At 38.9% G+C, this 21,096-nt stretch overlaps 1 protein-coding gene across 1 annotated transcript; it reads right to left on the bottom strand.

Annotated features, from left to right (window-relative positions):
- Positions 1–842: 842 nt before the first annotated feature.
- LOC117829040 (desmoglein-2-like) lies at positions 843–20,868 on the bottom strand. The gene is made up of 14 exons (XM_034706557.1): positions 20,863–20,868; positions 19,570–19,698; positions 16,761–16,916; positions 15,952–16,093; positions 15,307–15,467; positions 14,945–15,079; positions 14,635–14,817; positions 13,126–13,427; positions 12,900–13,042; positions 12,051–12,272; positions 7,927–8,163; positions 4,876–5,003; positions 4,446–4,745; positions 843–2,593 (listed from the first exon to the last, which is right to left on the bottom strand). Exons 1-14 carry the CDS (start codon positions 20,866–20,868, stop codon positions 1,631–1,633), a joined length of 3,207 nt encoding a protein of 1,068 aa, XP_034562448.1. The 3' UTR covers positions 843–1,630.
- Between the last annotated feature and the right edge of the window lie 228 nt (positions 20,869–21,096).

The raw sequence follows: 21,096 nt of genomic DNA, 5'->3' as shown, positions 1-21,096 counted from the left end.
AAGTTTTATGCTTATAATATTCTGTTGTCCCTTTTACTTTAAGCTACAAGTCTCTTAATTGTAAAGGGTTATGCGTAATATTGTCATGTGGTCACCATCATGCAGACTTTGGGTCAATAAGGAAAAACAACAAACATTCGACTATTCCTCGACTATGGGCAAAATCTGATGACTCAGATTCGACTAAGCAAATCCTTAGTCGGGCTCACCCCTATGGCAGCTGCAGATCAAACTTACATGTGTCATCAGAACTCTACTTCCATGTTTTGCTGCCGTAGACGGCTTGCTGTTATGGACGTTACAGACTCCAGGTGCTACGGAAGTGCCGGACTCCAGTGGCAACAGCTACTACTACTAGGGATGGGCTATGATTTTGGAATATTCCAATATTTGTTCACTTTGTGAAAATTGAAGAGTAACTTCAAATATTTTCTCATTTTAAAAGAACAATTTCTCATCATTTTACTGGTGCCTGGTTGTAATACAGTATTCCCGCCAGAGAGTGGCAGTGGATTATTTGAATAATTATCGAATAGATGCCAATGATTATCAAATAGTATTTTGGCTTGAAATTCCCATCCCTAACTACTACTACTACTACTACTACTATCTGTCTCATCACTATCATCTTTCTCTCTCTCTCTCTATTATTCTCCTCTATCCCTCTTTCCAACCCCGACTTGATCTAGGTAGATGTCTGTCTAACATGAGTCTGGTTCTGTTCAAGGTTTCTGCCTGTTAAAAGAAAGTTTTTCCTTGCCGCTATAACTAGCTAAAGGTGCAATGCTCATGGTGGATTAAGATGAAATACGATCGAGTCCTGTCAGTAAGAGGGGACTGGATCTTATCCTGTCTTGATGTTTGGTCTTTGTTAATAATTTAACATAGATTGGTCTAGACCCGCTATGTTTCTAAAAGCGTCTTGAGATCATGTTTGTTGTGATTTGAAGATTGATTGATTGGTGGATTTACCTTTCCTGACTCAATGGAGTTTTCATTCTATCATCTTACATATATCAACCTTAAAACGCAGTGCATGACGTAGCAATTGTTGAAATTGAAAAGTTATGTTCTACGTGTTGCTCATGGTTCCAACACAGACTCTGGAATTGGTTTACAATGATGAAATAGTTTGTCTGTCATAGCCATAAGGAATATTAGAGGAATTTTAAGAGATACAATTAGTGGTCCAGGGAGTTCAATAGCTAGAAGTACAAAAGTAAATTAAAATAATATCTCTATAAAACAAATGTAGTGCATCCTCAAAATGTTGGGAGAAGGGGGGTTTCCTTTAGTGCAGAGCCAAACTCCTAAGCAAAGTGCGAAGCAGTAGAGAGGTGGGGCAGGGTTGGACACCACATAGTTCAGCTTGAAGAGTTTTAGACAGGAAGCTTACCATTGATACTTTTTCTTTTTCTTTTTTCCAAGTCTGATTGATCTATTTTCCCGGTTGGAGTACTGACTATGTACAGAATAGTTCAATCTGTTAAAGCTAACAGTACAGGAGAGTGGGATACCTGCCCTGCCTCTCTATTTACAAATATGCATGACCTGAATCCCACAAGCATCCCATCACCAGCTGGACCCTGCTAGAGAAACAGTTTCACTGGCATCACTGACAAAGTCTCAATCAGGGTATTTCTCTAATCTCCTGCGTCACTAGTTTGGTGTATGTGGGGGTTGTGCTCACAGTGGTGGTAGTTGAGCTGATCTGAGTGCCAGCTGATGTGCTGCTTTCGCCGACTCTCTGAGATCCTGAGAATCCCCCTAACTGCAGAGTGCCCCCCTGCACAAGACTGGTCTGGCCCCCCTTCAGCACTTTCATCGACCCTGCAGGGACTTTGCCCTGCACAACCATCATGGTCTGGGAGCCAGAGGGGATGCCGGTTTGGATCAGATTGGCACCGCCTCCCTGGATCCCACTCCCCCCTACCAGCACCATGCCTGGGCTCTGGGCTTGTGCAGTAGACATCATGGTCTGCCCCTGGACAATCATGCCTTGAGCAGGTACAGTCTGACCGCTATTAACTAGGACCATGCCCTGCATGTTGGTGGCTGGTGCCTCAGCCAGCAGCACAGTGTTCTGGACCTGCGGCTGGACTATGTAGTGCATCGGCTGCATCATAGGGGCTGCGGTGTAGTAGACTGCTGGCTGTTGTTGTTGCTGTAGCATGACCATCTGGCCTTGATTCACCATCCCTTCCTTCACTGTGGTCATCCCTTCTCTCACTGTGCTTTCCTTCACTGTCTCCTTGATGACAGTGCGCTCTGTTTGGGGGATGGTCAGCTGTGGCTGGGGTAGAGGAGGCAGCTGTTGGGTGGTCACCACACTTGACACTGAGCTCTGAGTGTTGATGGCAGGACGAGGGGGAGGTATGAACACTGGTTTGACTTCAGTTTGAATCTTCTTGCCACCACACACCTCAGCCAGGGTCTTGAACTTTGGCCCAAGGTCATCCAGGAACTGCAGGTCGTTGTCAGACTCCAATAGGCTGCAGCAGCCCACTGAGCCAGCAAGAGAGCCTTTGCCCTCATAGTCATGGACCAAGACACCGTCTTCCACTGCAAGATTCTCATTTCCACTGGCCAGTTTCTGTTGAAAGACAAACAGAAAGATTATTAACCATTGATTTTTAAATGAAAGCCTAAAAAAATATAACACTCATTGTTGGTCAGTAGAAACCCCAGAGCCACGTGTATGTTCAGATAAATACAGAACAAACTTCACCGTGGTCTTAAATGAAAGAACAGGTAAACTTTGGGTTTATTTTTAGTTGAACTTTTCCTGCAGGTTATTTACAGTTTAACTATTTCAGCTATTCATAGTTTTGACGTGACATCACACACTTGTTGAACGCCCCCCGTGGAGGACAAAAAGAGGCTTCTTCCTGCTACGGGCTACAGGGAAATGTCTGGGCTCTGCTGCCAACTATGTGTTTTAAAACTTAAAAGCCGGACAGTTGTTTTTCAGTTATATGACGAGGAGACAAGCCCGGGTTCTGCTTCTTAAAGGGATATTTCATTGTTTTTGAAGTGGGGTTGTATGAGTTTTATGTCACTAGTAATTATAGTAGCCACACTAGTTTGTGATCTGATGGTACATCTTCATTCCCAAAAGGTCTAGAGCAGGGGTTCCCAAAGTGTGGTTTGGGACCCCCCGGGGGGTCGCTAGAAACAAATGGGGGGTCGTGAGATGTCTTCCAGATTTTTTTTTTTAAGTTATCAAAAAATAGTACATTTTACCCATTATAGTAAAAAATATCCACAAAAATAGTAGCTAAATTTGAAATAAAACCTTGAAAATAGAGTGTTCTGCCTTTCTTTGCAGCCAGATGACTCCTAAGTTTAGTGTTAGTGAACAGTTATTTATCAAAAGCATCAGTAGCAGTAGGTTAAATCATAAAGGCACAGGATACACAGCCACATCCTCATATAGGTAGGCTAATTTTCTGCAGACAAGCTAAATGAAGCCACATTAAATCACTTTGAGGGACAGTGGGGTTCGCAAGTCTTTGGCACCTATATTTTGGGGGTCAAGGGCTGAAAAGTTTGGGAACCCCTGGTATGGAGGGACTGTTGTTACCAAGTCTTACTCATGACAGAACAAAGTTTTCTAAGTTCATTGTGTGTAAACTGTGTGCATTAGCTCACAGTTTACACACCTGCACCACCAGGGAACTCGGAATCTCTCCTGCTCTCCAGTTTAGCTCAGAAGTTCCTCCACTTTTTTTCCACCGGTGCATTGAATCATCTTTTCCTCTGTAAACTCTGGCTCATAAAGGTGTCTACGTGTGCCAGCAGAAAACGGCATGACATTGGCGAGGTCAGGATCCCTCATTATTAAGTTTAGTTTTATTTTTGTCTCTTTGAAGCTGCAGACCTGATATCCCTGTAAGATTCCCATCTGAGAAAGAAAATCCTGAGAGGAGGAGATGTGGATTGATTCTATTAGATGCTCCTCTGTCCCTGGTGAGGGACCAAAACAACAATAAAAGTCCACACGTCTGTGAGTGAACATTTCATTAATGGTAAATTGAAGTAAACACAAAGTATTTTAATTAATGTATTTTTAGTGGATGTAGTACTCCTGACATTGTCTCAGTGCGTGGACCGATGTAAACAACTCCAGCTGTTATAACTTTTCGACACTGCTAGCAAACCAGCTTACGCTAGCTTAGTAATAACGGCTGTTTTCACAGCCAGACAAATTTGTCCTGACAGTCTGGTGATAAAGTGTTCTTAAGTAAGTTAAGGAGAAGGTTAATGTTTAGTGTCGAGGCTTGACAGTGAACTTTTGGTAGGGAGAGACGGTCTGAATGAATGGAAGCCGTCATGTTACTACGCTCTTTTTTGCCCTCCAGGCTACTGTGGTGGTCACGTGACTGAAAAATATGAATACTAGTTTCAAAGAGTTTGGGTTTACAAACATTTAAACGACTCCTCACCTGAGTGTAGTATTGTAGAAGAAGGTGATCTGGCAGGGCCATGCCCTCATAAACTCCTCCACCTACTCCAGATTCTCTGTGCTCCATCTCAGTAGAGTAGAAGCCATTGCCATGCGCGTTCATCATCTCCCATGTGCTGTCTCTGTAATGTCCTTCTCCATAGGCGGCTCCAGTCATCCTGTCAATGTTGATGACAGGTTGATGGAAACCCAAACCTGCCGATTGTGACTGTCTTTCTTTCTCCTTAACTATGACCATGCCTCCATCCGGTTGCGTTGGCATGGTTATCAGTGGTACAGCCTATCATAAGCCAGTGAGCCAATCATAGAACAAAGTCAGAATTTCAAAAATCATGTCCCTTGAAATAATCTAAAAAGTGAGAGACCAGTATATAAAACAACAGTGAAGTTCATGTGTTAAAAGGATTTACCGTGCTCTCTCCCTGGCCCTCAGTGTGGTAGTTAATGAGATGCGACTTTGTGTCAAAAGGCATGTCTGTGAAGCCGCCAGGAATTCCTGCAGCTCCGCAATTGCAGACCAGCAGCAAGAGAGGAATGACTGTAAAAAAAACATAACAATATAGTTTTAGTAAAGCTAATTGGTACTCAGAGTGTGATGTGGAATCCTCAAACAGATGAGGCGCAGTTGAGCTGAGACAATGCATTGTGGTTTTTCTCCTGTACTAGCCAAAAAGTGAACAGTAGCTTTTTAGCCACTAGGGGCCCTATACTAGAGCTGGCAAAATCCCAGCTAAACGGCCTCAGTTTAACTCTGACTTTGATACAGTCTCTCTTATCGACACAGTAATATCTATAATCTGATTGTGTAGATGGCAGTCAGACATGCACTCAGTCTCATAACACCATGTGGTGTAGACCAGGGGTTCCCAAACTTTTCAACCCACGACCCCCAGAATCACTGTGCCAGAGACTTGCAACCCCCATTGGGCCTCGTTCACTAATAAATGCGTAGAAATGATCTTACTCTGTGCATATAATAAGTGCACTCGCAAAATCACCGTCGGATTCATGACACGTGCATATATTAGTGAATCAGAATAATTCTAAATTGACAGGCGCGTGTCCGCAACCGGCAGAGATAGAGGTGATTGTTGCGGAGGTTGAGGCAAGAAAACCAACACTTTTCTGGAGTGTATCAGCAGGAGTCACCATGACCAAAAAACAAAAGGAAGCATGGATTTCAATTACTGAGGCTGTTAATACTGTGTCTCCTGAGGTTCGCACCGTGGCTCAGGTTAAGAAAAAATTGTTTGATATTTAGGTGGACGCAAAAAAAAAAGACTAGCAGAACAGAAAAGAAGGAAGGAAACTGGAGGAGGACAAGGGCCACTTGATCTGACAGCTCAGGATTAAAGAATGCCTGCGATTATTGGAGACACCTCCATATCAGGAGTATGTTCCTGAAATTATGGATAAAGTGATGATATTTAACCATTGCCTAATGGTAATTGATTTAATTTAATGAACACAGCACGGCACAATTATATTGCACACTTTCTCAGGGGCATAGATTAACTTGCCACCAGCTGTGCCCAAACACATCCAACGAGCCTTCAGCAGCCCAAATGTGCGCTCTACTACGGCACACATGTGGGTATGCACGTTGTTATAGCGCACCTCTTGGGGGGTTTCAGGATTCGCAAATAGAGTCATAAACCAGATTTTAAGGCCATATCCCCACCCACCTAAAAACAACAACATTTCAGCATAAACAGGATAGAGAGTTTAGAAATAAATAAAATATAACATATAAATGCTCATCAACAAGCCATCAGTTTCTTAAAGCTCCTGCCTCCAAACACATCCCCACAGTGCTGTAGTTTAAAATGAATGTCTTCAAGCAAGGCTAGATCTGCCATCGCTTACTTTCTTGGACATAAACTGTGATACTTTTTTTTCACTGCATGCCCTTAAATAGGCTCCAACTAATCAACTGGTTTTGGCAACAGATGCGCTAATTCATGGCACTGTTGGTGGGAGTGGTCGACGATTTCATTAACATAAAAAATGTGACAATTTAATATGTACATTGTGATATTTTTAATTGTAAACAATGTATCTAATTTAAGATTTATGCTAATTATGATAAGAGTGAAAAGGCGTCAATTACATGGTTATTTAATACATTTAGCTAATTTACCCTTTTTTTTATGAATTCTATTAAAGGCTTTTTTCTTTTACTGAAAGTAGTTCAAATATGTCATGCATTTAGTTAAAAGAGTATGTGTTTACATTTTCTGAGAAAGTTGGTCGTCATCATTTGTGCATATGCATGGTCTGGGGAAGTTCTACTTTCATTTGCAGTGTCAGAATAAATTCAAGTAAGAAAACGCACGGTTTAAGCACACATTTGTGTGTACGCACTGTTAGTGAATGAGGCCCATTGTCTTGAGGTGTTTAAATGTTGCTCACAGCCGCACACAATAATAAATAGGCCAATCCAAAAACCCACATGCTTCTTTGTAATTTAAAAAGACTAGAAGAAATAATATGCATAATTGTATCTACAATTTTGTCACATTTTTGGTATATATTTTTAATGGATAAAATATGCAATTCAAAATAATCCCAATTCTTTTTCTTTTTTTTTCAGAAGACATCTCGTTACAATTACATTCTTGACAGTGACAATTCCAGCAATCATGGCTCAAACTTAGATATATTTTAGTTGTTCTATGGTCTTCTGGAATATTTTTTACATTTCATACATGACTACATTTTTTTTACTTAGTTTTATGCTTATTCAGCGTATAATATCAACTATGTTATATTGTATGTTAAATCACATGTCAGAGGTTCAGCATGGAAGGCTTTAATGCCTTGAGAAGTCTGTTTATCTGACTGTTATCGAATCACAGCATTACAGAAAATAAAAAGCGCCCAATCTCTGTGCCCCACTAACAATTTTGCCACATGACCTGTGTACAAGCTCATTTATTTATCTATTTTGAATCAATAGAGGTATTGTTATTGAAAGCAAATGTTTGGTAATCAAAGCTAGGTCTTCATTTATATCGTTCAACATAAAATACATATTTTAATTTAATCTTTTTGACACAGAAAACATAACATAATATCTGATATTTTCCGTCTGCAGAAAAAACACACTTTTCTGCAGTTTAGTTTTAATGTTTAGTCCTGTTTGGAGGACATGTCGCCATGGCTATGCTCTGATATTTAAGATCGGACCATAAATGGCAAAAGTTTATTTTTCTTTGGTTGTATATTAAACTGAAGGATTGAACATGTTTAGCTAATATCTTATGTAAGGAGAACATGTATTTGATGGCCAACATGTAACCCAAACTTTGGTCTGAGTTCAAACTAATTTGCTCACGCCTTTACTTTGGCCTAAACTTGTCTTGACTTACCTTCTCTTAAAATCCCCCTGAACACAGAAAACAAATCAAGCATTCATAAAAAAGGAATACTAAGAAGTTTGAGTATCACATTATGCTTACGTAGTAACAGCAGCAGGCCCAGGAGGAGCAGCCCAATGCCAGCAGGTCCTAACGCTGATTGTTTGCCGATGAGACCCAATCGTGTTCCACATTCCACTCCATCCTCACAGGTACACACTTGAACATCCACTTTCTGTGGCTCTGAACAGGCCACTCCCTGTGCATCCTTCACATCAAATGCAACCTGATAGACACCCGGCCACACTGTACCCTGAGCCCTTAGGACAGCTGCAGTTTCTGCAACAAAACAGAGAAATTCAAAGTCCAGAAAAACACAATACATTTCTCATCACAAATCACATATGGGTCTATTGTCAATGAGTAAGCATTGGCCTTACAGGGTTTAATCAGACTCCTCTTTCAATAAGTAATCCAACGTTTTAAAAACTATTTAAAGCATCCGAATGAAACAAAACAAAACATGATTTTTTTTTCGGTTATAAAATGAAGATAAAAAACTGTCAGACAAGATTATGATACTCTTTAAAAATCTTATTTCATTTTTTCATTTCATTTCTTTTCTTAATTCAGTTGAGTTAAAATTCTCTTTTTATAATGATGATTTTTTTCTGTATTATTTATGCTTAGTTTTATTTATTTTTTTATTTATTTAGTTGAAAAAATGTCAGCACTCGCAATTAAGTTGACCAACTTTTAATGTCAAATATCTGACAGCAGCAAAGGAACAGCAACAGACTGGATCCTTCATCTACAGACTGAATCTCCTGGAGGTTTAAACTATGAGTTTTCTTTCTCCTGTTTTCTGTCAATATTGTATTTTTGTATTGTAGCAATTCATTTTCTGATCAGTGGAGAGGTTGTCGAGCTGTTTTGTGTATTTCTTATGCTTTTTCTGTATTTTTGTGTAATTTTATTTTATTTTAATTGTTGTTTTTGTTTAAGTGTATTTGTATTACTTTTTTTTTTTTTTTCTGTGATTCTTGTGTTTATGTTACTTGGTAGCATTTTGTACACCCAACCAATTAGTGAGACGCTGAAGAAAACCAAGGGCTGAAATGCGTTTGTTTCATTTCTTTTTGCTGATGTCAGATTATTGACATTAAAAGTTTGTCAACTTATTTGCGAGTGCTAACATTTTTTCAAATAAACTATCCACTTTGGGTCAGCACTGAGTGGTTTGAGTGAGCAGGCCAATTCTCTGTCATGTTTTTTTTTTTAGTGTCAGTTTATTTTTTTGTAATATGACATACTTATAAAGAGATCTTAGAGTAGCTGACAAGATGTGGTGTGTAAAAATCTCAAAACAACATATTTATCATCATTTATGCATCAATATTTGCACTGTCCGCAGAAGAGAAGCCACAGGGTTTATCGTTATCTGATTGACCACTCCTGGTTCCACCCAAAAATGCCAACCTATAATTGCCTTAAGAAGCCGGATTAAAAGTATCAATATGGAACAAAAATGCTAAAATGAATGCCATTTATTGGTGTGTGGCTGACATACTTCATGCTACCCCTGCATTAGTCAGTGCTCTATTTGGGCCACCCCAGTCCGAAAAACCTTGTCCCCTGCTTGTCAGCATTCATTTTTTAGCAAGTAGGCCTACATTATGCTACTTTGTTCAGCAACAGACAGACGATACATTTAAAATATGGGCAGAATAAGGGCTGACCAGATTTAGCCAGATTATTACAAATAAGGGGTAGACACTTTTGAGAATCTCTCAAAATGGTTCAATCATTCAAATTCTCAGTTTTTTAGATATCTTCAAGTACGAAGCTATTTAATAAAAACAATAGGCAACAACAAGACCCTAATGATATACACCCCTTAGTTACATATATAGTTAACACATACAATAGACTAAACACTAAGAATGAAGTAGGTAAAATATATGAACTTATTCAAGGGAGAGGGAAGAGCTGAGACCTAAAGCATTGATTAATTGGGAAAATTAATTACAGGTTAACATATCAGGGCAAAAATGGGAAGATTGCACTAATACCTGGACAACTACAAGCTCACTATTCTGGAGGGAGCTCTCCTGGAAACTTCAAATAAGATACTTCAAAACACTGATCATTCAATCCAAATACAACCACAATATCACATCAAGCTGCTGGCGTAACTGGAGAAACTGAAGCCAACCACATTCATATATTATACACGGGCCCTGTGTTGAAACAGTACTGGTCCTCAGTCGGAGATGAAATCAATGAGATCTTTAATTGTAATATTTCACAAGGTCCACAACACCTGCTTTTAGGAACCATCCTCCAGGTACTGTCTCTTACATCAGACAAATACCTGTATAGGATTAAGAATAACGGAAATGAAACAGGAAACTAAAAACTGGCTGAATCCGACCCCACCACAAATAACATTTTTTTTTATATACAGAAGGTAGACTTATTAGGGTTGCAAAATTCTGGGAATTTTCAAAGTGGAAACTTTCCATAGAAATAAACGTGAATAAACCAGGAGTTTACTAAATTGAAGGTTGGCTCTTAATAGGGAACTTAAATATAGTTGGGGAAAATATATTTTAGCATAACCCTGACTCAAACAACCAGATTTCATGCAAGTACAGTTGAATATCTATGCTATTCCTCAATCACATGCACATAGCATGCTGCTTACGGCAGGGCTAATGAGACCACGCCCCCTACATGCACTGTGCATTCCTCCATCACAAAAGATGCTTTTTTATTTGCATTACTTTGGATGGATGTTTGCTTATGACAAAACAAGTATTTATGCTTGGATATGATACCTTTTCATTAAATTACCCTCAATTCCCATAATTCCCATAATTCCCATGGAAAGTTTCCAATTTGGAATATTTCCAAAATTCACCAGCTTAACTTCCCAAGGAAATGTTCCACCTCTTTGCAACCCTAAGTCTTATAAAAATCATAAGCAAACTCATCCATGCTAATTCTGACATACTGTTACATCTTTGTTTTGTCTTCTTTTGTGTGTGTGTATTCTCTATACTTTATTTCTTGAAAACTATTAAATAAAAAGTGTTAAAAAAATCATTTTAAAAGTAACGATATGGACAGTGTTTCAGCATACATGCTAAAATGAATACTGTTAATTGGAGTGGGGTCTCACTTACTTCATGCAACCAATGCATAGTCAGTGCTCCATTTGGGCCACCCCAGTCAAAAAAACTCTTGTCATGCCCCTGCTTGTTAGTGTTTACTTTTTAGCAAGTGGGCCTACATTATGCTACTTTGTGAGCAACAGATGGATCCAGGCAGAATGTAGGATGATTTTGATAACCAAACATAATTAGAACTAAAGTGTTCTAATTGTACATTTTTTCACCAATTGTAGCAAAAGAAAAACAGGACATTATATTTTGAGACCAGCATTTTGATCAAGCAAGCTCTTCAAAAAAGTAGTCCATTATATAATATTAAGGGGAAAGGGTTTTCCCTTCTGCTTTTAAAGGTCTAACCAAAAATGAACTCCTGGTGTCTGAGGCAGACTGAACGATGTGTTTTAGGGTTGTGTGAAGGACAAAAACTGAGGATACTTTCTCTGTAACTCGTTAGTTTTGTAAACTGCTGGGGTGTCAAGAGGTCTGAGAGAGTGACCACTGTAACTAGCTAAATACTGCGAGGTGCAATGTTCATGGTGGATTAAGGTGTTGGGTCTCTGTTCATAATTTGACATGGAGTGGTTTATGTATTTTATCTCAAGTGTCTTGAGATAACGTTTGTTGTGATTTGGCGCTATAAAAATAAAGATTGATTGATTGATTGATAAAATGTTTGAGGTATGTTTTTGTTGATTGTTACTGTTATGGTTTTTGCTTTGTTTTTAACTCTGTAAAGCAATTTGAATTGCTCTTTGTACGAATGGTGCTTTATAAATAAACTTGCCTTGCCTTGCCTTAACATACAATACAGCTTAGGTCGGTTATCAATTTTTATAAAGCCTTGCTTTTATTTTCATCTTAGTTATCAAAAATAGTTGGCAGGTAGTTGGAGTAAGCATTTCCAATATGTCAACCACCATGTTTGAGCTTCATAACCCCAAAGATACCAACGGCTAACACCATTTTTATTAGCCATGCTTCAATATCTGCATATACGTACATATTATTATGTATCAACACTAAGTTTTTTTAGAGTTGAATTCTCCTCACCATTAAGTTGTTCGACCTGCCATTCACCCTTGGTTCCTTCTTTGATGATTTTAAAGGAAAAGGGGGCTCCGTTTGGAAATGCATCCTTATCTTCAGCGTTGGCAATAACAGAATCAGCTGTGGTACACATCGTCTTGAAGTTGCTGGTGACGGTGGGGCAATTGTCGTTAAAATCTTCCACCTGGATCGCCACAGTGCCGGTGGCTGTTCTACCAGGCACTTCTGAAAATAGAGATTAGAAAAAAAACAGTCAGCATTTCTTTTATCTATATTTTCATATTCCTTTACAACAAACTCGGGGACAATTAGCTGGTAAACAACAATTGTACACTGCGATTTGACCCCCAAATTGGAGGGCCTCATTGGATGATCATATTGAAGTTAAAGCATATTTTCTCCTTTACCTATTTGCATGATTTTGCCAGGCTTTTGATACAGTTTGTCTACATTCACTGCAGTTGTCGTCTGATTTTACAGTTATTTGGCAGTCAGCCAGCAAATTCCTTGTGTTAAAGGTAAAATCTCAAAACGTATCCGTCTTTTTTTTCTCTGTACATTATTTCATAAAAAACAGTTCATATAAGGTATAGTTGACATTATATTATGAAGGTGCAACTGAATTAATAGCATGTTGTGCTTTTGTGATTTCAACAGTCCATCGTCAGAACATACATCCTAGCTCAAAACATGCAGGTTGAGGATTAACGACTGTTTAGGTTAGCTGCAACTAGTAGCTGCAACTAGTAGCTGCCAGCACCGTTGCACACCTCTACAACATCTCTCCAATAAGACTACAAGTTAACAAGTAAAATAACAAATCCAGAGAAGACATTAAGTGAAAGAGTGTACCTTCACTTATGCACAGAACTTTAGCCATATATGTCCCATTGAGGAGGTATGGAGATTCTCTGTCAGGCAACTTATTCAGTTTGATCTCAGCTGTCACTGGATCAATGATGAGCCAGTTGTCAGGGTCTGAACCCTTGGCATACCTGCAGCAGAAATAAGCTATGTTAGTTCATATTAAAATGTGGAAAAAATAAGCTGATATTGCAGTTTTTGTGCATACACTGACCTGACATTTTCAGCTAGTTTCCCAGTGTCTAAATCTATTGCATTGTAGCGGGCGATTATATCATTGACCTTGATGGAGTGGCCTCCCTCTACGATGGGAATAGACTTGACTTTGGGATCAAAAGCTGCACCCTCAGCTATATTTATCACATTGATTTTGAGTGGATAGGTTTTTAATTTGGCACTGCCTTCACTACTGCCTTCAAGACCGCCGGTGACAGTTGTAGCTCCGGCATAATGTGCAACTTTGTTTTTCACTGATATTCCAAGATCAAGGTTCTTCACATTCTCATAATCCACAGCCTGTGAAAACAAACACAAAGGGACATTACGAGTAGTCATTACAATGTTTTTGCAAGGTTATTGTCATTACGTGCCCACCAAATCCAATAAGAAGACTTAAATACATGTGTTGTGTTTATTGTGTGGATCGCTTTATTATTACACCCTTTATTGCCTTTACGGGCAGCATAAAGATGACTCTAATCCTGTGAAATGCCATCTGAGGCTTTTACAGCATATATCTTGAAGAGTAAGCACATTTTCCATTACCCCTGCTCCCCTCACATGTGGTGTTCTCCAGGGGTCAACTCTTGGTCCATTCTAATTTTCCACATAAATGCTTTCTCTAGATCAAATAATTCAGAACCACGATATTGACCTTCATTTTAGGGATGGGCATTTCAAGCCAAAACAGAATTCATATATATTCATATATTCATATATTCGCAGTAACTCTTAAAATTTTTACAAAGTGAACGAATAGTTGAAGATTCGAAAATCGTGTCTCATCCCTACTTCATTTCTATGCAAACAACACTCAATTATATGTCCCACTAACTGGTAGCCACAATGACAAACTCTCCAATATTATGGTCTGCCTCTCTGACATTAAATGTTGGATAGTTAATTTGGGACAAACCATTCGGAACCCCAATATTGACCTTTGCCTCTATGCAGACAACACCCAATTATACGTCCCACTAACTGGTAGCCACAATGACAAACTCTCCAATATTATGGCCTGTCTCTCAGACACCAAATGTTGGTTGTCTCGAATCTGAATCTGAGGTCCTCTTATTTGGTTCCCTCAATTTGACCACCACCTTAAAAGAACTCAATGAATGTGAAGCACTCTGCCTGTAATCCGTTTTTTTTTTCAGGTCACTCTGACTTCCTTTCTCACAATTAGGAACACGGCAACACATCCAACACATCATACCCACAGGTTTGAATGATTGGGTATAACTTTCCTGACCTGAGAACTATGCCGAGTAATTCATTCATCATGTGTCTATATCTAAACATTTGTTGTTTTTCGGAGATCCTACTTCTTACTATGTCCACGCCACTCTTTATCACAATGGGCATGTTCCCTTCTTAATTTATTGTGTGTAATAACTCCGTTTACTACATTGATTACAAAAACTGTGTGGACTAAACCATACCATGTTAATCATCTACATTTTAACAGCAGAAAAACACTGCTTTGTCACAATTTCAGCATTACCTTGTCCAGCATTAGGATACCCTCGTTGGTTTTGGAGTCTGTTTTAAAGCTGAAGTACCCTCCTTCATTGCCTTTCACAATCTCATAGACAGCTTCACGGTTTATTGCCTCCACATCCAGGTCTGATGCTTTGATTCTCATCACCTCCACACCCTCTGTGTTCTCTTCAACACTGCCCTCGTACTGCATGGAAAATACAGTGAAATTACATTTGTGCTGATAAAAATGTCTTTCAATTAAACGTGTGATCTGTGACATAAGCACATCAACAAAAGACTAAGATGTAGAAAACTAAGAGGAAGAAAATAACCTGCTCGAGTTCCAGGGTGGGATGGTTGTCATTCACATCTAATACATTTATGGTAACAGTTCCTGTACCAGTATATCCTCCTGGTTTGCCATTTAAGTCTTTACCGATCACTGTCAGAGTGTACTGACTTCCTTTCTGAATGGAGAAAACATTAGAAATACTGAAACAAAGTGTACACAGCTACATGGGAACACTTTGATATCAGAGTAACAACTGCCATACAAAGCAATACTAGGATACACTGTCATCAAACAAGTAGTTAGTTTCTCCAGCATCACACATTTCATCACACAGTAACATATTTATATGCACATTAACAGAGACATAGTCAGAAAATACTGGTAGTTTCAAGTAGTGCACACCTCTCTGTCCAGGTTAGACTGTTTGACCCAGACGCTCCCATCTGGGGTGACGTAGAACATGTCATCAGATGGACTCTGACTGAGGATGCTGAAGGCGATCTTAGAGTTATCAGTCCCTTCTTTATCACGATCAGTTGCATTTATCTTCATTACAAATGTATCTGTTAATAACAAGATTAAGTGAAGCAGTCATTCAATGTAATACTTAATGCTGCAAAATCCTTTTATCGGATGTGCTCTGATAACAAGGTGGTGTACTCAATAAGAAGGAAAAGATACGGTCAGAAAGAGTTGAACATCATTGTTGATGATGATTTGTCAAATGGTTGAAAACCTGTGTAATGCCCCTTTTTATCAGAGCTGCTTGCTGTTATCTATCTTTGTAAAATATGTTTAACCAGATTACAAAGGTTTATACATAATGTTGTAAAAATATAAAAACTTTAAAGGTATGAGTGAATTCCTTTAGAGTGAAGACATGTCACAATGTGTCAAAAAACTAAGCCTAGTAACTCAAACAGTACAAGATTAATAATAGTGTATAATACATCAGCATTGCATTCTTTTCAGCTTCACAATCCAGATTTCTGAATTGGTACATTGTTTAATTGGTTCTGAAAGGTACAGATAACCCCAAAAAATTACCTTTTTCACTAAGCTCCTTTACCTCCCCTTGGTTGATGATTCCAAAAACTGGAGGATTGTCATTCTCATCTAGAACCTCGATTCGTATGCCAATCTTCTTTTCCTTTTCTTCACCACCAGTGGTTTTAGCAATACCAAACAGCTGAAGAAGGGAACACAAATCTGTTTAATCCATCTGAGCAGGTATATTTCCAAACATAGACAGCCATTCACCATAGACCTTTCTGGAGTCCCTGAGCTCCCTTGTCTCGTAGTTTCCTCTGAACCACTGCCGTAGACGGCCTGCTGCTGTGGACGTGCCAGACTTCAGCTGCTACAACTACTACTATCCGTCTCACCACTATCATCTCTCTCTTATTCTCCTCTATCCCTCTTTCTAACCCCAACACAGTCTAGCAGATGTCTGTCTAACATGAGTCTGGTCCTGCTGGAGGTTTCTGCCTGTTAAAGGAAGTTTGTCCTTGCCACTGTAACTTGCTAAATGTTGCAAAGTGCTCTGCTCATGGCGGATTAAGATGAGATTTACCTGAGTCCTGTCTATAAGATCAGACTGGATCTTATCCTGTCTTGATGTTGGGACTTTGTTAATAATATAGCAGAGTATGGTCTAGCTCTGTTTGTAAACACTTCAGATAACATTTACTGTGATTTGGCACTATATAAATACAGATTGATTGATTCATGTTATTCTGAGCCAATCTTCTGCTAACTCTCTCAACATTCATTCCAAAAGTAGCAGTCATGGCTCTTATCAAAGGGAAAAAAGACGTCAATGTCAGGGATTCATTATGTTTAACAAAAACACTTACATTGTAGGTGTCGATTTCCTCCCTGTCAAGAATTTTGCTCACTTTGATGTATCCATTGGTTTGATCCACTGTAAACACATGGAACGGAAACAGGTTTGCCCCAATGCCTTCGAGAGAGTATTCAATAGGCATCTGACTCTCAAAATCAGATCGAATCTGAAACATGAAAAAGAGGAAGATAAATAATAATTAAAAGAAAATAATGCACAAGAAAAGATGAACAAAGAAAAGCTGTAGGTTCATCTGACTGTCTGTGGTTAGATACTGCTGCCTGTTGTGTTTGGAATTGTTTCCCTTCTGATTTTTATTTTCATTATTATGATCTTTTCTTTTTTATTGTTTCCCAATGTTCTTTTGGCACATGCTCACTTAAGTTGAATAGGTTCTTTGTGCGACCATAGACTGATTTTAATCGCTTTTTCTTACAGTGTCTTTGTGCCAAAACAAACTGCAACAGGTTAGATATCTAAGATTACGTCCTTGCAACTGAATGGTCAAACCCAAAATTAAAGCTGGGGTTGGTAGTCAGATTTAGATACACTTTTTGTTATACTGGTTAAAATTATCTTTCTGTCCCGATGGCAATCAATAGATAATGTGTTCTTGAAAAAGCCTCTATCTACAGCCGGAGTAAATCTGGGAAAACACCAACCAATCCCTACCATCAGGAGCCAAATTTTGATACCAATCAAATGCCGTCCTACTTCTGCCCGCCCCCTTCGCGTACATCTCATGTTTGTTTGTGTTTCTCACTTTCACTATAATGTTTTGGTGTTTTCTTAGCACTGAGTGAGACAAGAGTTGACGTAGTGCAAAACACAAACGATGTGCTGAGGACCGGTTTTGAATCAGTCACGATCATATGGTCGTGAATCAGCGGCGCTCGCATATGTGAGCCGGGGCATCGTTTCGGAGGAGCACCGAGGGGGGGGGCGAGGGGTTAGATGGAGTCCCGAGGAAATGCTACATTCAAATTCATGCTAGTTTTCCGTGACTACCAACCCCAGCTTTAAGGCTTGGGCTTAGCAACTAATGACTACAGTGGGTGAGAAGTGCAATGCAAATTTACAAAGGTTGAAACACTTTTACAAAGTTGGAGACAAAAATTATATTTAGGAAAACATTTTTACATTTTATAAAACAAAATGACCATAGCAAAACACTTTTACTGAGGCCAAAACAAAATTACATTTAACAAAACATTTTTTAAAAATCTGAAACACTTTTAGAAGCGACAACTTTACAAGTGACTGAACATTTTTACCAGTCCTACAACAAATTTACAAACAACAGATTCTGACAGAAAAGGAATTTACAAACTACAGGAAGTGATCCGGAAGTGATCGAGTGAGCGTAGGGCGGGGGGATAATTTGCTAATAATACTTATCCTGATATAATTTTTCTTAATATATATATATAACAAATGTTTCTAATAAAAATTTGATATAGATAAACATGTAATTACATCCCCAACCACTGGAAAGAGAGGGGGCTCTAATGAGCCTTAAACGCTAGTTGCCATCCAACATTAGACAGAAGAAAAAGACGGCATTGTACAGCCAATCATGTCGCAGGGTCAGAGGTAGGCGGGGCTTATAGACATTTGAAGCAGAATGTAAACACAGCTGAAACGAGAGACAGCGACACTGAGGAAATGCAGAGTCGTTAGTCTAACACTCTGCTGACTCTGCTTTACCTTTAACTTAATACACTTTATTAAATATACTTTCAGGATGTGGGTAACAGAAGTAACAACTTCTGCTGGGCATTTCTAACACGTTTAATGTCCACCGCAACCTTAGTACAACTGAACACTGAATAAACTTGATGCATTCACTGCACCGTGTGAAACAGTATTACTCCACCCATGACGCCCAGTAATCTTAAAGGGGAGTGCAAAACCCAAAACAATACTCTACTAAACTGATACACAGTATACAATTTGATATATTTTTGTTGTAAAATTAAATCAAATCATACAAATTATCTCGACCTGAGAAAATAAGAATATACAAACTAAAACTCCACAAAAAGTCCACCAGCACCGTCAGAAATTAGGGATTCAAGAAGCTTAACAGAAAACTAAATCCAGATACAAGCCAACAAACGGTCTGGTTTCTCCAACTTTCAATCGGGGCAAAAAGAAATAATGATTTGATATTTATCGTGATAATTATCGATATCAACTGATATGAAATATTTTATCCTGATAAGATCATTTTTAATATTGCCAAGCTCTAAGTGAGCGGTTTGTTTTGACTGTCCTGTCAATCACAGGTCAGCCTGACGTGTCCTTTCAAAAAGAATGCCAAATGAAATTGGAAAAAATGGCAATAATACTGGAGATTTTCAATCAGAGATTATGAACAAAGAATCTCTGTTTCCACTGTGTCATTATAGTTTCGACTAATAGTAGACAACCTCATGATGTAGTCCAGCCAATCACAGCTTGATTTGACATGTAGATGTAAAATACCAGCCATTTGAAATTGTTGATTGATAATATCCAGAATCCTTGCTATTTTTTTTTATTTTGTTAGGCTTTTATTTTGAAAGGACACATCAGACTGACAGTCCGTTTCTCCCAGCCAAAAACAAACCGCACACTCAATCACTTCCGGATCCCTTCCTGTTCCTATACCAAGAAGTAAACACAAACTGGTTTTGCTCCTTTTAGTAGCATAGTGAGCAAACACTGAGCGTTGTAGCCAGACTCTTAAACCAACAGCATTATCTGAAAGCTTACTCCAGCAGTCTTGCCTCATTTTGAGAGTAGAATAAAAGTGAAGTAACAGATCAGTGACTTACCTTGGCGATATACTCAAGGCCTGTGTAGTCCTTATTTTCCATCAGTGGTCTTGGGGGGAGAATCCACTCTCTTTTTTTTCGAACCAGCTGTTCCTCTGAGTTGCCCTTCACGACAGCAACAACCTGGAGCTGCAATAAAGACAGTGAATCCCACATAAGATACTGCTGTACTAGAAAGAACTTTTTTTTAAAATAATGAATCATGAAAACTTTTTTGCCTTTTTTTCCCCAAAGTTTAAAAAACTATTTCACACCACTCATTAGTCTTTTGTGTTTTCTGTTTTGCTGATGATACTAATATGGCCATGCTCTAATAAAAGTACTGAAATTCAACTTTTTTTTAATGTATCACTGTTTTTAAAAACTCTAGGTAAAGGAATAAAACCTGCCGGCTCTATACCTTAGCACAGGGGTTCCCAAACTTTTCAGCCCACGACACCCAAAATATAGATGACAAAGACTTGCAACCCCCACTGCCCCTCAAAGTGATTTAATATGGCTTCATTTAGCTGGTCTGGAGAAAATTAGCCTACCTACATGAGCATGTGGCTGTGTTTCTATTAATTAACCTACTGCTACTGATGCTTTTGATAATTAACTGTTCACTAACCCTAAACTTAGGAGTCATCTGGCAACAAAGAAAGGCAGAAAACTCATTACATTTTCTTTTTTCAAGGTTTTATTTCAAGTTTAGCTACTATGATATTTTTTTACTATAATGGGTAAAATGTACTAATTTTAGATAACTTAAAAAAAACACATTTTGGAAGACATCTCAAGACCCCCCATTTGTTGTCTCGTGACCCCCCTGGGGGTCCCGACCCACACTTTGGGAACCCCTGCCTTGGCTGGTTGAGGAATCTCCCAAGTTGTACCAAGTAACGCGCCACAGCAGTATGCCCGCTCGTGGGTGTGACTAACCATATTTGGTAGTGTCTGTGTATGAGAGTGTTGGTGTGTTGGATTGCTGCCAAAGTGATGCATTCCCCTGGGCAGATAACTGGAACCTGCCGCACCAATCAGGGAGGAGAGCTCCGGTTACGAAGCTGGTCAATTGCATCTCAGAGCTTCAGCCAGACACTTCTCCGCTCTTTGCCTCCTAGAGTTATAGTTAAAGTTGTGAACACTGTTACTAAGAGTGATAGAGGCTAACTTAGGTTTTTGCAAGCTTAGTTTCACTCGGTTTACTTGCTTTGTTTGGTAAGTCAGGTTTTGTTGTGACTTTTATTTTGGATTTAGAAAGCATGCAGCCAAAGTCTGTTATACTTATTGGTTGTTTTATGGAGCACTCACCGGCATCTTGCCTCACTCTGTTATCTTCACAATTTCAACTTCTTTTGTTTGCCAATAACAACTGTTTTATGCTACTTCCTTCAACCTTGATGATGGGTAACAACAAACATAATTTTCAATTAAACAAGCTTATTTAACCTTGGTCTTAATTTTTCATTTCTGATTTATCAGTCATTTATTAGAAAATCAATATTTTCATTTGTGACAACAGTGAGCAACCGTCATGAAAACTTG

The sequence above is a fragment of the Notolabrus celidotus genome, chromosome 2 (assembly GCF_009762535.1).
Source record: "Notolabrus celidotus isolate fNotCel1 chromosome 2, fNotCel1.pri, whole genome shotgun sequence".
Classification (NCBI taxonomy): Eukaryota; Metazoa; Chordata; class Actinopteri; order Labriformes; family Labridae; genus Notolabrus; species Notolabrus celidotus.
The sequence above is the reverse complement of the archived record's forward strand: the minus strand, read 5'-3'. Positions and strand labels throughout refer to the sequence as shown.